The sequence below is a fragment of the Vanellus vanellus genome, assembly GCF_965231255.1.
Source record: "Vanellus vanellus genome assembly, chromosome: 4".
In the NCBI taxonomy this organism is placed as follows: domain Eukaryota; kingdom Metazoa; phylum Chordata; class Aves; order Charadriiformes; family Charadriidae; genus Vanellus; species Vanellus vanellus.
Genome location: NC_138909.1, coordinates 28036102 through 28054911, shown reverse-complemented (window position 1 = coordinate 28054911; position 18810 = coordinate 28036102). Strand labels below are relative to the sequence as shown.

General features: G+C 37.9%; 1 protein-coding gene across 1 annotated transcript in view; it reads right to left on the bottom strand.

The window, feature by feature from the left end:
- The window catches only part of TBCK (TBC1 domain containing kinase), a 111599-nt gene that overhangs the window by 16721 nt on the left and 76068 nt on the right, over positions 1-18810 (bottom strand). Inside the window, exons 23-24 of the mRNA XM_082482760.1 lie at positions 16840-17015; positions 45-220 (exon numbers count right to left, since the gene is read on the bottom strand). Of these exons, the coding sequence (XP_082338886.1) occupies positions 45-220; positions 16840-17015 (352 nt within the window). The remainder of the gene's footprint in view (positions 1-44; positions 221-16839; positions 17016-18810) is intronic.

The following is an 18810-nucleotide window of genomic DNA, read 5'->3' as shown; positions in this document are numbered from 1 at the left end:
GCAAGCATGATTTGGCAAGGTTGGCACTCAGATTTGAAGGATACTCTTCGCTGTTACGAATGTCCACCACCAGCAGCTTTGGCTTGCTAGACTTTGTTTTCTTTACAGGTGTTTTGGAATGACTAGGTCCTGTCAACTCACACAAATCAATCAGATCTTCTGCCGAAATTCGTGGCGACACCTCTGCCTTCAGGTCATCCAACTTGATGGAATCCCTAGACTTTAAAAGAACAAAATTAATATTAGAGTTGGTAGAATTAGAGACATGGTGTTCTTTGAAACTTCTAATTATTTGACAACCTCAAAGTGTAACAACCCTGTTAGACAGAAACAAAGCTTTTCTTTATAACTCTGAACTAGTTTGAGTTAAACTATGCATATAGAAAAGCTCCAGAGAGGTGCCAAATGCCTATCTACCAGTTATAGCCCTATTTTCTGTTGAACTTTTTAAAAAATAAAATTGTTTGACAATCTGTGCAAACTATTTTAGTTTCTGATTTGTTAATGAATTACTCACTGTGGTTGAGGGAGTCACAAAACTTACAGAATATTTCTCAGCATCTGAAATTAAGTAAATTGGCTAGAAAGCACTATCTGAAAGGAGAAGCTGGAAGGCATCATGCTTGGAGTGGGAAGAAGGGTAGCAGTTGGAGACTTGGCACAGAAACTGCAGGGATGCCTCTGTAAGATACAGGGCTATCTAAACACCAGGTATCACCCCAGCCCAAAGACAAGGCACAAATCAGGACACCAGAAATGTAAGAAACAGTCCTGTATTATAAACCAGAAAATTTGTTCCTTAATTTGAGGGATGAGGGAATGGGGGGACAGGGAAGCTGGGGTCAGGACAGATGATGACACAACACACAGCACCGCGCACCTGGTAATGCTCAAGCCTAGTTTGATAATAGTTAAATTGTACTTCATAAGAAAGCCTTCATTGTGAATTATCTCAGAAATATTCCTAACCGCTAGCATTTCTTCACTTTATATTCTTAAAAGCTCATGCATGTCTAAATTAAGCAAAAAAAATTAACCCTCCTTATTTTTGCGAATAACAGAGAATGCAGAAATCCTGTCTTTTCATTAATCAACATATACAAATCTCTGAACTGCAGCAGAAAAAATAAAACATGGTCACCATAAGAGAGTGGTGAAATGTTTGAAGACTTCCTTCAGAGGTTGTTTTACACTGATGAAACTTTTAAGTGCCATTACAGCAACACTTTCACCCAAAAGAATTAGCTTGACTCACTCAAAATAAAGCATGAGGGATACCTCCAGCTTGTTCAAGAGGGTCAAACTGATTCTTTACAAGCAATAGGCAAAAAGATCTGCAGCATGCCCTAGGCTTTTGTCCTTGGGAACACCAGGTTTGCAAAACCTATCTGGAGATCTAAAAGTTAAAGGACTGCTACAGTCACTTTTTCTATTATTACATATGCAAATACAAGACGTTTTTCATTAACCTCTTAGCTACCCTGGTGGAACTTCCAGAAGTATATGTCCATGAAAAGGTCCTCATATCACTTCAGTTAATTGTTTAAAGTGCTTACTTTTTTAAACTTTCATATGCTATACAATGAAAAATACGTTAACATGCACCATGGTGTTAAGGAGTTAATAAATTACGCCTATTATTTATACTCTTCTGCAGCAACAACTTTTTTTTTTCCTGTTGGTGCCATTGCCTCAATCTGAAAAAAAATCACAGCTTGTTTCCATTATGCTTTAATCCAGCAGATACAGAGTTAACAGGTTGGTTACATATGCAGAAAACCCCAACCACTATGGTACTCAACTTACTCCAAGAGTGATGAACATCAACGATACACTTATGGAGCTCAGTCATCTTACAACATAACTGATTGGCCTTGTGCAACCATTGTGCTCATCTTGAGCAGGACGTCAAATAGAGGCAGAGGTTATTCATAACTAAGTCCACAGCTGTTTCTAGTGAGTTATTCTGGCTTGTCAGGAGAACTAGGATTCGTTACAGGGAGCATCTTCTGAAAGATCTTCAGACTGTATGTCTTATTTTTGAGGAAGAAGACCTATATTAATGAAATAGCCAACCATTTCATCATGAAGATTTGCTTGTGCATGCTGCAGTTGTTCAGAACATGAGCACAGGCATACAGAGATGGACTAAAGAAAGTGGAAAAATGAAAAGAAAGAATAAATAGAACATTATCATGTATTACCTTTGAGAATGATTCTATACAGTGTGGTCAAAATATAGGTCTAAGAGTATCACAGTAGCAGATTTTCTGTTTTGAAAAAATATTCCATTTCTGTTATCTTGTCTTGACTGCAGTGATCACATCGGTTCAAGACACTATGTACTTACAGCCCAAGAAAAAAATTCAAGAGAACAGGAGTAACACACTGAAGGAAATGGAGGCATTACTGTCTAGTATTAGTCCAACCGACTGTTGTTAGCTCTAGCTTTTGTTTCAGTTTCTAATCGTACTAATTTCTCATTTAATCTAAGAACTAGAGAGAAGAGAGGCATATTTTCCTGAGTTATATCCCAGAAAAAAGATTTCTTAGACAGTCCTTTGCAGTTAGAAATACCTTTGCTGTAATGTAGGTTATCAAAAAGCACTCAAAATTACAAACAAAATTGGCAGTTGTACTTCAGGGAATAAGCCCACCAAAGTGACTTTTCCATTGTATATGGCAGTATTTAAAACAAAAGAACTTACAAACTGCTAATCTCAGCACATAATTTCCTCTCAAATTCAGAATAGCAGAGGTCATGGTGATTTATAATCAGAAAAGTGCTTGATTTTCTGGATAATGTATTATTTGTTTTAAGAGAATAGCCAATACTCCAGGGAGACCTGTTTCCATACAAGTAACAGCGTGACAGAGGACACGGCCAGCTCCCAGTTGAGCAGCTTGATTTCTTCAAGGAAACAAACTGCATCAAAGCGGAGGAGGAGGAGGAAGGACAAAGTCAAACTCTTCTGACAAACTCCAGGCTTGCCAAAGTAATGCAGCAGCCCCTGTCTGGGGGATTCACAGCAGACACAAGTTTGCAATATCCAAGAAAGGTAGCAATGTAGAAAGAGTAGTGATTACATAAACACGTATTTGCCTGAGATAGCTTAATTTGCCTGATGACTAAAAGTGGCAGACATCACTACCACCCTCCTTAGGCGACAGTTCCTCCCTCAGGAGGACATTTGTGGAGCAACACCAAGGATGGAAAGGAAGCAAGTCCACTGCAAAAAGAATCCAATCCTTGAAGTAGGGTCAGACTATTACAGGTAACAATAAGCACTCAGGTAGCAAAGTTAGGCATTATAAATGTGGACTATGCCAGTGAGACCGGCTGAGATGACCCAAATTAAGTCTTCTGGAGAAACATTTACATATGATGGACTCTAATTACACAAACGCTTCCTACTCTTAATTTGTACAATTCTTGTCTTAATTCAGCAGATGGGATGAATGCCTCAGGAAAGAATAAAAGTTTAAGAGGACAGCATGAAGTCTACAGCAGAAAACAAATCAGTCAAAATTTACTTAAACTGATATAAAATAATTTTCCCCTTATCTAAAAGTATAAAGCCACAAGAAGTGCTCCACAGGTAGAAAATATCTGTCCTGTGAACCAGGACGAGTATTTTTTTCCTTTAACTGGGTTGCCAATAAGGAGAAAATTCAGCTGTGAATTTCACACCCATCTTTGCTTTGCTTTGATCTAGTATGTCCAGATCTGGCTAAACGGTATATTTAGTGATACAATAGCTCTATACAGGTTTTGAACAAAGCTGCAGCCTAAAGATCCTTGACAGACTTGCAGGAAATAAAAGAAAGAATTGATTCAGCAATTCTAACGACTGTTTTATCAGAGTAATTTATTTCCTTCAAATTGCAAAGTGAAATATGTGCACGCACTTATAAGATCATCTTTCCTAATTACATTTAAAAATTTGACTTTATCTGCTGTATCTGGTAAGAACTATATTTCATGTGAGACATTTTCTCACAGGAATTTTCTAATGAACTGTCTCTCAGCACAAGTTTAACCTGGCTAACACCAAGCTGTCAATCCTTCTGCCCAGTCCTCCTCACACCTCCTCTTCATACCACCGTCTTGCCATGGATACCCATAGTTTGGCACTGGACTTGAGTTCAGACAGCTCTTGCGGCTGTTACGGCCCCTGAGCACCCTAATCTTGCAGATTCTTCCAAACTGTTAACACCTTTCCTACTCCTCTTCACAGCACTGTTCCAGCTGCTTTCTACCACCTCAGTGACTCTCTCTTTGACTCAGCCTAGCCAACTAAGAGGAGATGCACGAGATGCAGGCTGACATTTTAGTCCGGAGGCTTAGCATTTGTCCTGACTGCTGGCTTCAATTCCCTGTTTAGGCTTTATTAAGTCATTGCAGGTACTGGTTTCCAGCTGCGAAGAACCAGAAGGAACACTAGGTGAAACAAGGGAGAGGGCCTGCTTTAAACCAATTCCTTTGAGTAAGGCTAGCTGCTCTCAGAAAAAGCTTATGGCACTGATAGTCTCTTTGTAATTATTTACAAATATCCAACAAATTGTGAACAGGCAGCAGTATCCAACTGAGATTTTGATTCCTGCTAAATTAAGTTGCAGATACTCACATCTCAAGACAACTGCTTACAATATCTTGTTGAATTTGTCATCTGCAATTTTTCATTTGCTTTAACAATGAAGGGAGCATAAGGATTATCCCACAAACCAAAATTTCCATGCTAGTAATACTTATTACTTTACAAAGTGGTACAAACAGAACAATTAAAAAAAAAAAAATAGCCAGGATAACCACTGGGAAAACCTTAAGTCCAAATAGCATATCACATATCTAAGACACTTGTTTCTTCCCTTCAATTATCCTTCTGCTGTGATCTATTTACTGTTTTCCAGGGCAGATGTGGTACAAAATTTCTAAAAAAAAACCAAAAAAACTCACCTAACCCACAACCCTTACGTTTTCTTAAAAAAGGCAAAAGCTCTACTGTAAGCACAGTGCCAGAGGGTAGTTAAAAGTCCAGTCACACACTTGTGTAGCGCTCCAACAGTTTAGTCAATATACTCATGGTTTTAGAGGTAGCGTAAGAAATTGTATACCGACTACAGCAGGGAAGTTAAGAACTGTTTTCATACACAGAGCTGAACTGCCTGTCATTGCTTAGAAAAGGTAAGAATTATCAGAAATATATGCACACATTTATACACAAATCTACATGTGCTAAGATACTGAGCTTACTATTTAATTTGCTTTGCCTGTTTTCCTGCAAAGAAGAGAGATTTATTTTATCATATCCTAACTTCAAGCATGAATCTTGCTTTAGACTAGTCAGCTATAAGAAGCTGTTCATCAGGGAAAAGTGCTTAATCAGCAGGCTGGTAACAGGAAAAAGAGTACTTAAGCTAAAGTCTGAGGTCTGCTTGCCTCCCAAAAGTTCCTCTGACAACACCCTAAATTCTTTACTTTCAAAGTACTTATTCTTCTCACCCCATTAATTTTCAAATAGGCCTGGGAATTGCTAAGCCATATACATTTACTGCTCTTAATAAGAAGAAACAGGCATTAAGAATTTATTTTTTTTTAATATTAGGAATTAAAGCTGATTAAGCATTCTCAAATTAGAAGTCAAGCTTCAGAAAGATTAGAGCACTCCAGAACATGGCACAATCATAGCTCCTATCTAATTTTGCATTAGCCTGTAATCTCTTGCAGGCATTTCATCCTGGCTATTAAATGAAGATATACTTTTAATTTTTTTTTTAAATAAGCAAGTCTCTTTAGTTCTGCTTAATCTGAACTTAACAGTCCCATCTGACAAACACAGGAGCTATAAAGCAACGTTTTATTCATAGAAACGATAGCTTTATCTGAGTAGAAGGGTTTCCCCCCTTTTGTCTTTGAAGTTAGCAAAACTTATTGCAGCAAATTTAATACAGAAGGAATTTCAGCCTGAAAGTGAGTATAATTAAAACCTGGGTTTCAAGGAAAATAATCTATTCAAAGTATCAAAGTCCTTCATAAAGAAACATGCTTCCTGGTAGATGTCATTCCATATTTTTGGAACATAAGGTTTCATTTCTGAAATCAGTGTACGCATGTATATCTAGGAATAAGATGACAAAAAGATTTTTAAAACCAGCTTAGAAGATAATGATTTTAAAAGATTTCTGAAGAACTGATCAAACAGAGAAAGAGACAAAAGCACACAGCAACCACAGACAGATGCAACTCCCAATCAAGAGTCACACTAGTCTGTAGCAGACGTTGCTGTTTGTTCTTGTTTTTACTTTAAATAATCATAATGGAAAAAACCTAATGTACTTTTTACAGTGAATTCCACCTAAATATAATATTCAATGTCACGGTGCCATCACATAAGCTGTGGGATAAATATATTTACATAGAGTAGCACTATTTTATACCAATTAAAATATAGCAGTCAGATGAAAACAACTGGTAAAAAAGAACTGGAGAATAAGCAAGAAGAACAGGACACTTCGGGACAGATTCGTAGGTGAAGCCACTGCTATCGTATTTTTATCAAAAAAGTAGTTTTCACAACAGGCACAGTCAGTTTTCAGGAAGTACCTGAAAACAAGACCAGATAAAACCACTGGATTTTTGTTGCATCATCTAAAGGGATTTTATGACTGAAACCAATCATTACCAGTGTGCTTGCACTTCATATTTTCTATGCAAGTGTTTTTGTTTATATTCTTCTTAATTAAGTAGATGAAGGCAGTACTTGATCCCCTAGGAGCATTGTCCTTTGCATGTTTGTTTTTAGTGGGGTGGTTTTGTTTGTTTGTTTTTAAACAAATAGAGTGACTCCCATTTGCTCCCTTGAATTCTGATGGCCTGATAAGCAAAAAGTACTTAACTCCTGTACCAACAGAGAAAGAATGATGCTTAAATCCACTATTGCTAACAGAAAGAGGCCTATACAGGCAGGGAAGTATTCTAATGGTCACAAAAAGGAACACATGTCTTGACACACTCCCTGATCCCCCTCCCTTCTCCACACCCCCCACCCGGTCATTTTTTATGACCGTTATTAGCAAAGGGTCATACAAAAAGGCTTCAGTGTTTTTTGATGTTCAATCAGGACCACTTATAAAGGCGGAGCTGTCAAACTTTCAGATTTTAGGAACTGTTTTCTAAAATTTTTCAAACACTTGAGAGCCTCTCTTCTCTACACAATTTCTCTAGCAAACTCATTCTTAACACTACAGATTCCCTCGTGTTCCCTTGCCATCATATTCTGCTTCTCATGTTTCAAGACATTGGTGCCTACCTTCCCTACGCTCCCTCTACCTCCTATTTCTTTAGTTTGTTCCACTTCATTTTGCAAGTTCATTTTGCAAGCTGTACTCTTCCAACCCCACTACCACCCTGACTCCCCCCAAAGCTCCCTGCTCCAGAACCCACAACTTTAGGAGTGCGCAAACAGCAACTTTTAGCCAATTGTCATTTATAAACATCCTCCAAATGTCTTCATACACCATTGTAGGCAGTCTAGAAAACTGTAAGTGAGCTCTGCTTGCCGAAGTAGCTCATTATTAACAAAACCTCTCTCTCCCTGAAATAACATAATTAAGTAACATATGTTATCCCTGGATAACATAATTGAATAAGCTGAGCCAGCAGAGCAGAAAGACAAGCAGCATGCATGCATGCAGCTAGGCAGACATGCTGCAAAGTCTCATTAGTTATTGCCTCTGATATGATAAAACAGGTAAACACTTCTCACCACTGCAGGGAACCATTTTAAAACACAAAGCTGAGCCATAATCCAGTCATGCCCGAAAATACCCACAAGATGCTTTAACATGAAATAAAATTTGAAGTAAAAGCAGCAGCAAGAATGATCTTGCAAGCCTTCCCTGCTTCCCATCAGTGCCCCTTTTTTGCCTCTTCATAGATGCTCTCTCCTTGACAAGCAATTGTATTACTTTGCTTTGAGAAAAAAAAAATAAATTGCAGAATCTTAAGGGTATGAACTGTCAGAGATTCCCTTGCCCCCTTTAAAAACAAAACCAACAGGAATTTAATATCACATCTCAATAAAACTGCAACTGGAAGAATAATTTCATTTCCCTCACAATATGATCATGTATGTCACTTGGTGTCAGAGACCTTGGATTCAGACAATCCATCTTTTTTCAGGATTCAACTGTAGTTGCTCTTTATCCATGTCTGCTGTTTTCTAAACTGTCATTAACAATAGCAGCACAGCTCTGGGACATTTTCAGTTCTTTGACACTGTGACGCCTGCCAAAAAGCAAAAATTACTGTTAAGGCTCTACCTTAACTGGGGACTATTAAGAGGACTGCTGAATTTGAGTAATTGTGAAAAAGGGTCAAATTGCCAAACCATATTGAAAATATGGTTAGCCAGACAGTTATGCTGTAAGCTGTATGTGCTTTTCACATCAATCTCCTTGGATTTCTGTACACTCTGCTCATTTTAGAAACCTGGGGCCAAGCTTTGGTGAGATATCCGTAAGTCACCATTTTAACATCAACAGAAACATTTACGCCCATCAACCTAAAAACCATTCATTGATGTTTGCAGGACGGACTCCACAACTAACTTTTGCTGCAGGTTCAACTTTGCAATCAGTATGCACTCTTTCTTCTAGTTAGGTTGTCACATGTATTTGAAAATCAGGTTTTCTACTGGTAACAATGGCAGATAACAAAATATACATACACAGCTGTAATAATTTTACTAGTAGATTAAGATGATGTTGACATGGTCACATAGGCCACCAGTCAATTTGTACTAGGCTATCAACTGCAAGAATGCAGCAACAGCACCAGGCAAGAAGGCTGCATTCAGGAAAGTCTTTTTCATCCTCTCACTGCACTTCATAACTAAGTTAGATTATAATGACACCGCATCCTGACTCAACTGAGAAAACACACGGCACTTAGCCTGACCTGGGGTGCATTAAGAAAAGTTTATGATGAAATCCTGGATTCAAGGTTGGCCTAAGGTGGGCTCCTATAGAGACCTACATAGAAAAACAGAATAGGGTAGGACAGAGGACTGGGGAGTAGAGGAAAAAAACATCTTAAGCCTTTGACAGAAATATCTCCAACATAATACATCCTCTCCCCATGTCACGAAAATTCATTTTTGTAACATTTTCTCAATAGCACTGTAACACAGTACTGTGCTCTAGACACAACTTTCACAGCAGCAATATATGGCATACACAGGAGGCAGTGGATGCTGGAATTCGAGTTGCTGTGAGAGGCAGGAGGTAGCTATGTCTGTGCATCTCAACATATTTGTGTGTGACATAAACTACTAAGATCCTTGAGTTTACTTCTCCTCCAAAATCTGACTTCAAAAATTTCTCCCAAATCCCATTGCCTTCTAATGCTACAAGCACACACATAAAAATGTAATACCAAGTGGACCATTTCTCTCTACAGTATCTAATTGTGCTTATCAGAAGCTGAATAAAGCATTAAGCTTTTTAGATTTGTGCTGGTCCTAAAGCCTATTTTTAGCACTCAATAGACTATTCTGAATGTTGCTACTCTCTCAAAGTAAATTCACATACACACTGCACTGCTTTCTCATTTTCCTTTTTTTAGACGCAGGCTGCTACTTTTTTGATAAAATATGGATTATTTAACAAAGTATGAAATAAAACTGATACCCAGGAGACCATACAAAGTATTTATACTGGTTACCAAAAAGATTTCTTTCATAGAATGGTTTAGGTTGGAAAGGACCTTGAAGATCATCGAGTTCCAACCCTCCTGCCATAGACAGGAACACCTCTCACTAGACCAGGTTGCCCAAGGCCATGTCCAGCCTGGCCTTGAACACCTCCAGGGATAGGGCCTCAACAACCTCTCTGGGCAACCTGTTCCAGTGCCTTACCACCCTCAAAGTGAAAAACTTCTTCCTAATGTTTAATCTGAACTTGCCCTCTTCCACTTTAAAGCCATAGACCTCCCTCTCAAAGAGAGCCAGGGTCAGTGCTAAACCACATGAAAAAAAATAAAGTGACAATGATGTCTTCAGCCAGCCAGCCTGCAATTAAGGACCACTACAGCCTGAACTTGTGCTCTCCTTAGGAGCTCGTGAGCCGATCTCCTTATGCGTTTCTCAGGGGAAGATTCTAAAGCATCCCTCACAAATTGTTAAAGTTACATCACATTGCCAGCAACCCAATAAATAACTACCAGTGAAATTATCAAAACACTGAGGCATGTAACCATTTCCTAACATTCTCCATGCATTGGATGTGCATTAAAAAAAAAAAATGTTCAAAAAATAGCTTACTGCTACTACTCTTCAGTGAGACCAAGCAAATTCCTCCTTGCTAAAACTTAGTTATAACATAAGGCTTTGCTGCAGTTGTACTTGTGGAAAGAAGTATTTGCACAACACCAAGTTTTCAAGAATGGAACCGTACCAGCTCGTGTATCACAGAGATCACCCACCCGTAATCAGTGAGGAAAACCTGGCATCAATCAACGCAGATGGAAAACGCACAGGTAAAAACCACAGTGCCACCTGGCAGAGCTCAGATTTGGATTGCCAGCTGCAGCTGAGGATTGAGTACAGCTGGGCAGATGTAACACTGGCCAGAAAGACTTTGGAAATTCTGGTTTTCTTCCATTTTTCATTTCAATATTCCAATAATTTACTTTGGCTGACCTCAGACTACCAGTGCTACCATATACATTTCAGACACTGTCTTCTCACAGGATACACTACACAGGGGCTAAGATTGGGCAGAGAAGGGAAAAATCAGTTGGCTCAAATCCAAACTATTTAACAGCTGAAGCAAACTTGACTGTACTGTTGTGCTCTATTTACTACTTTATTATGGGTCCAATCCTTTCTTTATCTTGTAAACAGCTCATCTGTCAATAACTTCCACACCTTAAAGGGTGGTGACAACAGCCGCCATATTCCTTATTCTGTCATCCAATGGCTACTGCTTATGATTTTTTTAAAGTAAATTTCTCTTCCCCATTAATATGGCAAAACTGAAAAAAAGAGGAAAATGAAACTCCTAATATTTAATTGATCAAGGCTATCTAACCCAGAACCTGATTTTAAAACAATTTCCAAATCAGAAAAAAACAAACCAACCCCAAGAAACAACATTCCCACAAGATGCAGAGAGAGAGAACCAGCTAGATTTTTTTTTTAATTAATTTTATAGGTATAATTACCACCTCCCCCTCAGCACATTTGTTAATCAGTGATGGAATCCCAATTGTGTGAGGTCAAAAAGGTCAAATACCCCCAGCTTTTATCTTCAAAGTGAGTATAATTGCAAAGGCTTGGAGGAAGGACTAGATGGACAATCGGTGAATCCAGAACCTGAGCCTAAGGCTGCAGCAAAGAGTGCTCTGGCTGCTCCAACTGCCCCATTTACATTCACAGCGGACAAACACGTCCCAGGGAGACTCGGAAACCAAGTCTATACAAAATATGTTTACAACCCTTAAATATGATCTAAGTGCGCGTAAAACAAACTATCAGTCTCATCTAAATAATATTTAGATTATTATAAACATATTCCTTTAATTCTGCCTTAACTAAGAAAAAAACACAGCACTTGTTCCAATGAGTTTACATTCAATTAAAATAATTGCTATTTATATTACAACTTAAAAAACAACCACAACATTCATTAGAGATTCTTAAATTAACATTTAACATCAGTTATTTCCTAAGCCAATATATTTCTTGTTTTATCTACTCTGGTAATTGATTTAATGCCTTATCGTCTATCAGAAAACGTCCTAAAACATAATAAAATACATTCATCTTTTTAAAACCAAGCAGAGTAAAGCAAGTGCTAAAAAAAGACTCCCTTCAGCTAATTTAATTTGCAGAACCAACGCACTAGAAGCAGAGGTTTCCTTATACTCTACTTTTTGGTTGCCAGCTGCCTTGCTTATGAGTTATCAAAAAAACACCCCACCTTTGAAAAACTAACAAATAATACACAGAAAAAGTTTTGTAGCTTTCAAGAATTCCTAGAAATATTTGCCAGAATACAATGAGCTTATGATATGCCTAATTAAACAGTGAATTCTTTATTCGCTCACAGGAGAGTGACAGAAAAAGTCTATTTTAACCAACTCATCTCAAAAATTACTAATAAACTCAACTCCTCACTCAAACTGTTGGCAGCTACAATCAGAAAAGACAGAAGCATCAAAGGCACATGCAAAATAAATCAGAAACATTAACTGAGATCTTGATCAGTCAGTGCTTTGCACAACATGAACTAAAGACAAATTTGAGGAACAGCTTTCTGTTGAGTAGCAGAACAATGAAAGAAGAAAACAAAACCAAGTTCCCTACAAATACAGAACACAAACCAAACCTGAAATGGGTCAAGGCAGTCAGAAGAACCTTGAGGCAGGATATATATATATATAACAGCTGTTATGAACAGCATGGACGTTGCACCATTGCACTTGGACATTTCCTAGCTTGAACACTGAAGCAGAAATGTTGGTATACACTACTCATCATGCTTCTTTTAGAAGAATAGATGGACTTTACACACTGGTTGTTCAAGGGCTTAATATAAGCCTAGGCAATACATTTTAATATGGACAAATACATCCTAGGTGCACACAGGAAATTAGAAGCCACTCAGTGCTGGTGTATTTATTGCGAATAGGCCTGAATTCCCATCTGTAAGAAGTCTGTCACACAAGCTATCCTTGATTATCTGCAAAGAAGATTATCATCAGGAAACTTCGCTCATACTATTTTTGATAAAAAAAAAATGGGTTTTGTGTTTGTACTGTTTCATCAAACCATTAAGTCACCTTCCTGCTTAGGTATTTCTCCTACTTCATCAAAACTGAAAAACTGAACCTGACTCACGGCATTTAAATCAGTGCAAGGATCAATAACCATCTGGTAGACTTTTCTCCAGTTGAATGCTTTCATTCCCCAACATTCATCAGGAACTTCCACCTCTGAAAAGAGGATGGGCACTAGAACACCAAGACAAAGGCACAATTATATCAGCCTTGGGATTTCTGAGTCCGCCTGCTGCATCTGAGCAGACATTCATAAAGATAAAGAAACTGCATCATTGTCTTTCCTTTATTTAGAAGTATACAGATAGCTAGAAAAAGTGTACATCCACCATGTCTATAATAAAGGAGATACAGGCATAGCAGAAAATTGTTACATGACAAGTGTTACTTGTCTCTCTGACTCCTGGACATTCAAGAAAAACACTTTTGAAATTTCTAGGGGGTGAAGGTAAGTTTCAGGAAGAGTAAGAAAAAAAAAATAAATCAGTGTACTGTTCAGAAAAGAATTACAGACACAAATTTGAGCAGACTGCTACTGAGATTCAGTAGTGAATATAAAGGGTTTTTTCCATTCTTATTTTTGACATTTTATCTTTCTCAAAATAAATATGCAAACCCACTTAAGATGTGCATTCATTCTCTCTGAAACTATTTCCTTCTTGAGATTTTATCTCAGTAGAAATACGTTTACAGGCTGAAAGAGTAAAAGATTAAGCAACACACAAGGCCAGGAGGGAAGAGAGCACCCAAGCCTATTTATGAAGTTGCAAATAGATGTCATTAAAATGAAAACTAAGCAATGTTAGAGAGAAAAAAAATCAAAACAGTTTTGTTTTACTGGCTGAAGATTTAGGGAGAAAAGCATTCACCCAGGGGCAAATACTTCTCATGTTATTATTAACCAAAGCCCCATGACACGCAGATACACACAAATATTTGAGTAGCCAATAAAAAGCACTTAAGAAACAAACTGAAGCAGCTTAGAAGGAAAATACAAATTGGGAGTAGGAGACAGCTGGTGTTTAGAATTAAATACACTTAATGTTCAAGAAGTCATAAATAACCTTCAGAAGCAAACCCACAGTTTTGTTTTACAAAAGAATTGTTTCCTACCCTCCTCACCCTCAAATACAGAGGTGACCCACAAACGTAAAACTGGCGATACAAATGTAGTGCCAAGTGCTTGTCCAAATAACCAACTAAATAGGGGGGGGAACAGCCAAATAATTTTTTAAGAGTTAGACTGACTAGCAAGGACATAATAGTATTTTAGAAAATCCATTAAAGGCTACAGTGTGTACTAAAGATTGAACTCAGACTCCACTGTTTTCAAGTAGAAAACAGCTTCCACGTGGCAGCAAACCCCAGTAGAGTACATGTATAAAGAAAGAGATAGTTCTAGGATTAAGGTTTAAAAAAAAAAAAAGCCACTAAAAAACAAACCACAAAACCCCCCACACCGCTTTTGGGTGTAAATAGTGTATTTCACTAATAATTTCAAATATTATTTTTTTTAGCAACATTGCTCAAACCCCTGAGAAGTGTCATCTTATAAAGACAAATATCCAGAAGTGCAGAACTGATCACAAGCGAGAGTCAGCTTATTAGTGGCTCACGTTACACCAGATTTTTCAAAGTCTGAACGATGGCTCCTGACAGAACCATAACATACTTGGATTGTATATATCCGTCTCAAAATCTCACACACAAAAATACACATGTGAGAGCAACCACATTTGTAGACTATAACTTAACATACGAATCAGGTTCCTTGTCATTCAGGCATCCATGAGATTAGTTTCTTCTTTGCTACACAAAAAGCCTGAATACGTTCACATGTTTTTGTATAAATCATGTAGCGCTGCTCCATATGATGAGCTAAAAGACCCTACAGCAGTACTCAAAAGATCCAACCCACTTGAGCTTCAAAAGTGAAACCATCAGTTACACTGCAGTAAATGAGAAGTGCTTTGCTGCTAAGTAGAAAGCAGTAGAAATGAAAGAGAAGGCAACAGAAGTTATGGTATTTATTTTCTTCTCTATAAGACACCAAAAACATTCGCTTAATTTCTTGGAAATTGTGGGATGGATGAGCCCAGTTACTGGCAATATGAACAAACACAACTTCTGGTATGAAAATAAAATTGCTATCAATAAAGAAACACCCAAGAAATTTCTCAGGAAATGGAAGAATACTGAAAGAAACTTTGCTTGACCCAAAATAATAAATTTTTATCTCTGCTACAAATATAAATCTTTGTTCTATTTACCAGTTCAGTAGACCATTGCTGCTTTCTCCCATCTCCCTCCTTGCTACTTCCAAGTCCCTTCACTCTTGCTTGGACACAGAAAGGCACAAGCACATCCCCAGGACTGAGGAGACCTGTCTTTTTACTCTCTTGTTGTCATACCATTAAGAAAAGCTAGCAGACACAAAAACATTTTCACTGTTAGTGCTGTCAGGCTGCCAAGAGAGACGGCATAATCTCCTTCCTTGGAAGGTTTCATGACCTGACGGAACAAAGCCCTGGGCAACCCCAACTGAATTCAGTGTTGGGTCTGTTTTCTGCAGGGATTTGTACCAGATGACTTCCTAAGGTCCTATCTGAATTATTCTATGAATGTGCAGCCCTTAGCTCCTTCAGAAAGTCTCTCTAAAAATCTCTAGAACAGCACAGCAGCAGTTGTGATGGCTACAATTCCTCTACGACAGCAATCAGTATTCTCCTGTCATTTCATTTTTCTTCCCAATTGCCTTTCTACATCCACCTATTATTTCTTAAATCCTGTAAGCTCTTTGGAGTTTCCTTCTGTTCCACATTTGCGTGTCTAGCACTTGGACTCCTGGATTTTTGGCTAAGGCTTCCAGAAAATACAGCAATAGAAATAAAATCAAAACTAAAGTAAAAAACCCCAAGAAAATGGCTGAACTCAGGTTTAAGGACTACTTAAAAAGCAAGATACACTTGAGTGAAAATGCACTTCTTAGTTTCTTAGTAGTTAGGAAAAATAGATGGAAAAACTAAAACCTAATGCAATTGACCAAATAGATATAGCAGGTCTATATATCCTTCCCCTATTATTGTGATGTACTTGTGAATGAATTCCGATTGTAGGAGAACGTGGAAGGAAAAAACACCTTAACAAAACTGTTTAATTTTTAAGAGACTGACTAGCGTTATACTGCTGAGAGGAAGGAAAGGAATAATTTCAAGTCACCATTCTTCAGATGATGTATTTGACGATAGAAAAAAACATCAGATTTTACTGGAGAGAGAAGGGAGAAATATTTTTACTACACTGAGTATCTGTTTAATGCAGATATAATCTTAGCCACTAGTTATTCTTTGCCAAGACAAACACAGGCATAACTCAAATACTACCTCTCAAAAGAACTCGAGCCATACCTTTAACCTGACATGCCAAGATGTAAAAAGCAGTCGGAGCTTCCTGCATCACTTTCCAGTTACCTATTTATCACTGGCAAACTGTTCTTTTTACTATTTTTCTCCTGAGACAAAGACTGTTTGTAGTTCTGCTGGTGAGTCATGTACATTGGTCTGTTGTGGCAATGAACACCACAGAACTGAAAGAGCAGGAGTTGGGAGAGGCAGAAATCCAGCACACGAAGAAATAATTTTATTGGCATGTACATCAAAGGTGAAGTTCAAAGTAGTAAAGTTTTTTTAAAAAAAACAACCAAACAAAACAACAACAAAACCCAACAACCTTTCAGTTAATTCTCATTCACTGCATTAGATTGTTCATCAAAATTAATACTATGGCATAGGCTCCAACACTGTGAGCTGACAAGCAAATCAAAACATCTGATGAACGCGTCAAACCCCTGTGCTTGGAAGTGACAACATAAATGCCCGCAACTGAGGTTTGGTGAGTATTTTCTTCCTGTCCAAATTTTACAGAGAAGAAACATCCCTGGGGCAGGAGAAACAAGCCATCTGAACAATTCTCCCCCCTCCAATTCCCAGGTCACTTACTAGGTCACTTCGAGGTGCTTCCTGATAGTCTGCTGAAAAGCAGGACATTGAACTTCTTGTGCCGTTGCTCTCACTGGCTTGCCGTGGAGGCTGTGCATATTGCCTGTATGTAGCACTCTTTGGGGTCCAGCGAAACAGGTTGATTGACTCACGAACACAACGCTCAATGTCAATCTCTGATCAGGGATTTAAAGAAAAAACAACAAATAGAATCATGAAAGATCAGTAAAGGCAATTAACCTGGTTATGACATTGCTAAGTATACATATAACCATCTATACCTCTGTCTCTCTCTCCCCCACTTAAAAGGCATGTAGTTTTCAAAAACATCTTCCCATTCAAAAAAAACACGTAGAAATCTTCTATGAAAAACTGTCAAAGACATTTTAAGCACTAATTTTATCCCTAGTTATGTATGCAAATACAGCAAGCTGTTTAAGAGAAGCCTAACAGAACTTCAACCAATGCAAAGATGGGAATACCACTGAAGCCTAGTCATTGTAAGGCATCTTCATTAAACATTCTCTCAAGTCAAACATTGACTCTTAAATGTAAGTGGATGCAGTACATCAAAAGTAAATTTCATGCAGTGTATGGACATCAGGATTTTTGGATTAACTTGTCTTATTTGTCAGTTCAATACTGCTACGAGCCAGACTGAAAGCTTTCAGTTGTTGAACTTGGTGTGGCCTGCCATTTAAAAAAAAAAAAAAAAAAAAGCCCAAAACCTAACCATTCACAGTGAAACATTCTGGCTGAAGGAGTGAAGCGCCGTGTGTGACAAAATACCACTCAACTTGGTAGAAAAGCAGACACCCATTAAATGGGAAGCATCCTAAAATAAGCTGTGGTCAAATAAAAATTACCAAAGCATAATGAAAAACATATGCAAAAGGAAAAAGAAAAGTAAACCTATTACAAATATCATTTTTTGCAACACTAAGCATCCTGCATGTATCTGGCTTCTAACAGGACATAACATAAACCCCACTTACTTTTCTATCGCTATAAAAAGACTGGTTAGTTTTGCATCGCCTGTCTGCAGTCTCATGGAAAGAAAAAATATTCTAGCTTGCATTTTATGACAAACCTAGTGTATTGTGTCAAACAAACAACAGGTATACTAGCCCTTCTTTCTCGTGTCTGTCCCACGCATCTTGGATAATTCATTACAGCACTCACAATTTAGCAGACTGAAGCATCAGCTTCTATGAAGAAAATAGAGGCACTGTAGCCAGGCTTTATCTGTGTATCTCAAACAGATTTGATGTATTGCCATCAATCATTCATTGCCATCAATAGATTTGATACACTGCCACCAAGGAGTGCCTCCAGAAACCTGTCGTTTAGCAGGGTGGTGAGCAAAAGAAGCTGAAATTGAAGTCTGGGGCAGAATAGTCCCGTTGGATGAGATTATTAACTTTGTTTAAAATCTGAATGAAGTGATCTATTAATCTCCCACTCAAAAAGCTGTCTGAATTCAGGTAGGATATGACCTGCAGCATATGCTTTAATTCCGTTGAAGACAATATGCTTATGTGCTATCTTGCTTCTGAAATTCTGAAAAATCTGGGGGTAAAGCCGTGGTTCACCTGATTTTAATGCTAATGAGGATGTGAAAGTAAATCACAATTTTCGTTAACCTTATCAGGTTGTCTAGCTACTTGTGATTACTACTTGCCAGAGATAAATGGACAATGTGGTGTCTCAACAGTAACTAACAATTTTTCATTCTGTGATGAGAACACATTAGATTTTTCAGTTTGAATATATTGTATCAGAAGGTTGGTATTTAGTATCATTCCCAAAGAAAATCCATGCAACTGGAACACTTTACACAATTTCTAAATTCAGGTAAAGACAGCAGATGCCTTTCACTGGTTATTACTCCTAGAGCTCAGAATACACTCTGAAGCACGGTCATTACAGTCACACTTTCTCTATGTTTCTGAAGACTCATTTGATTTATAA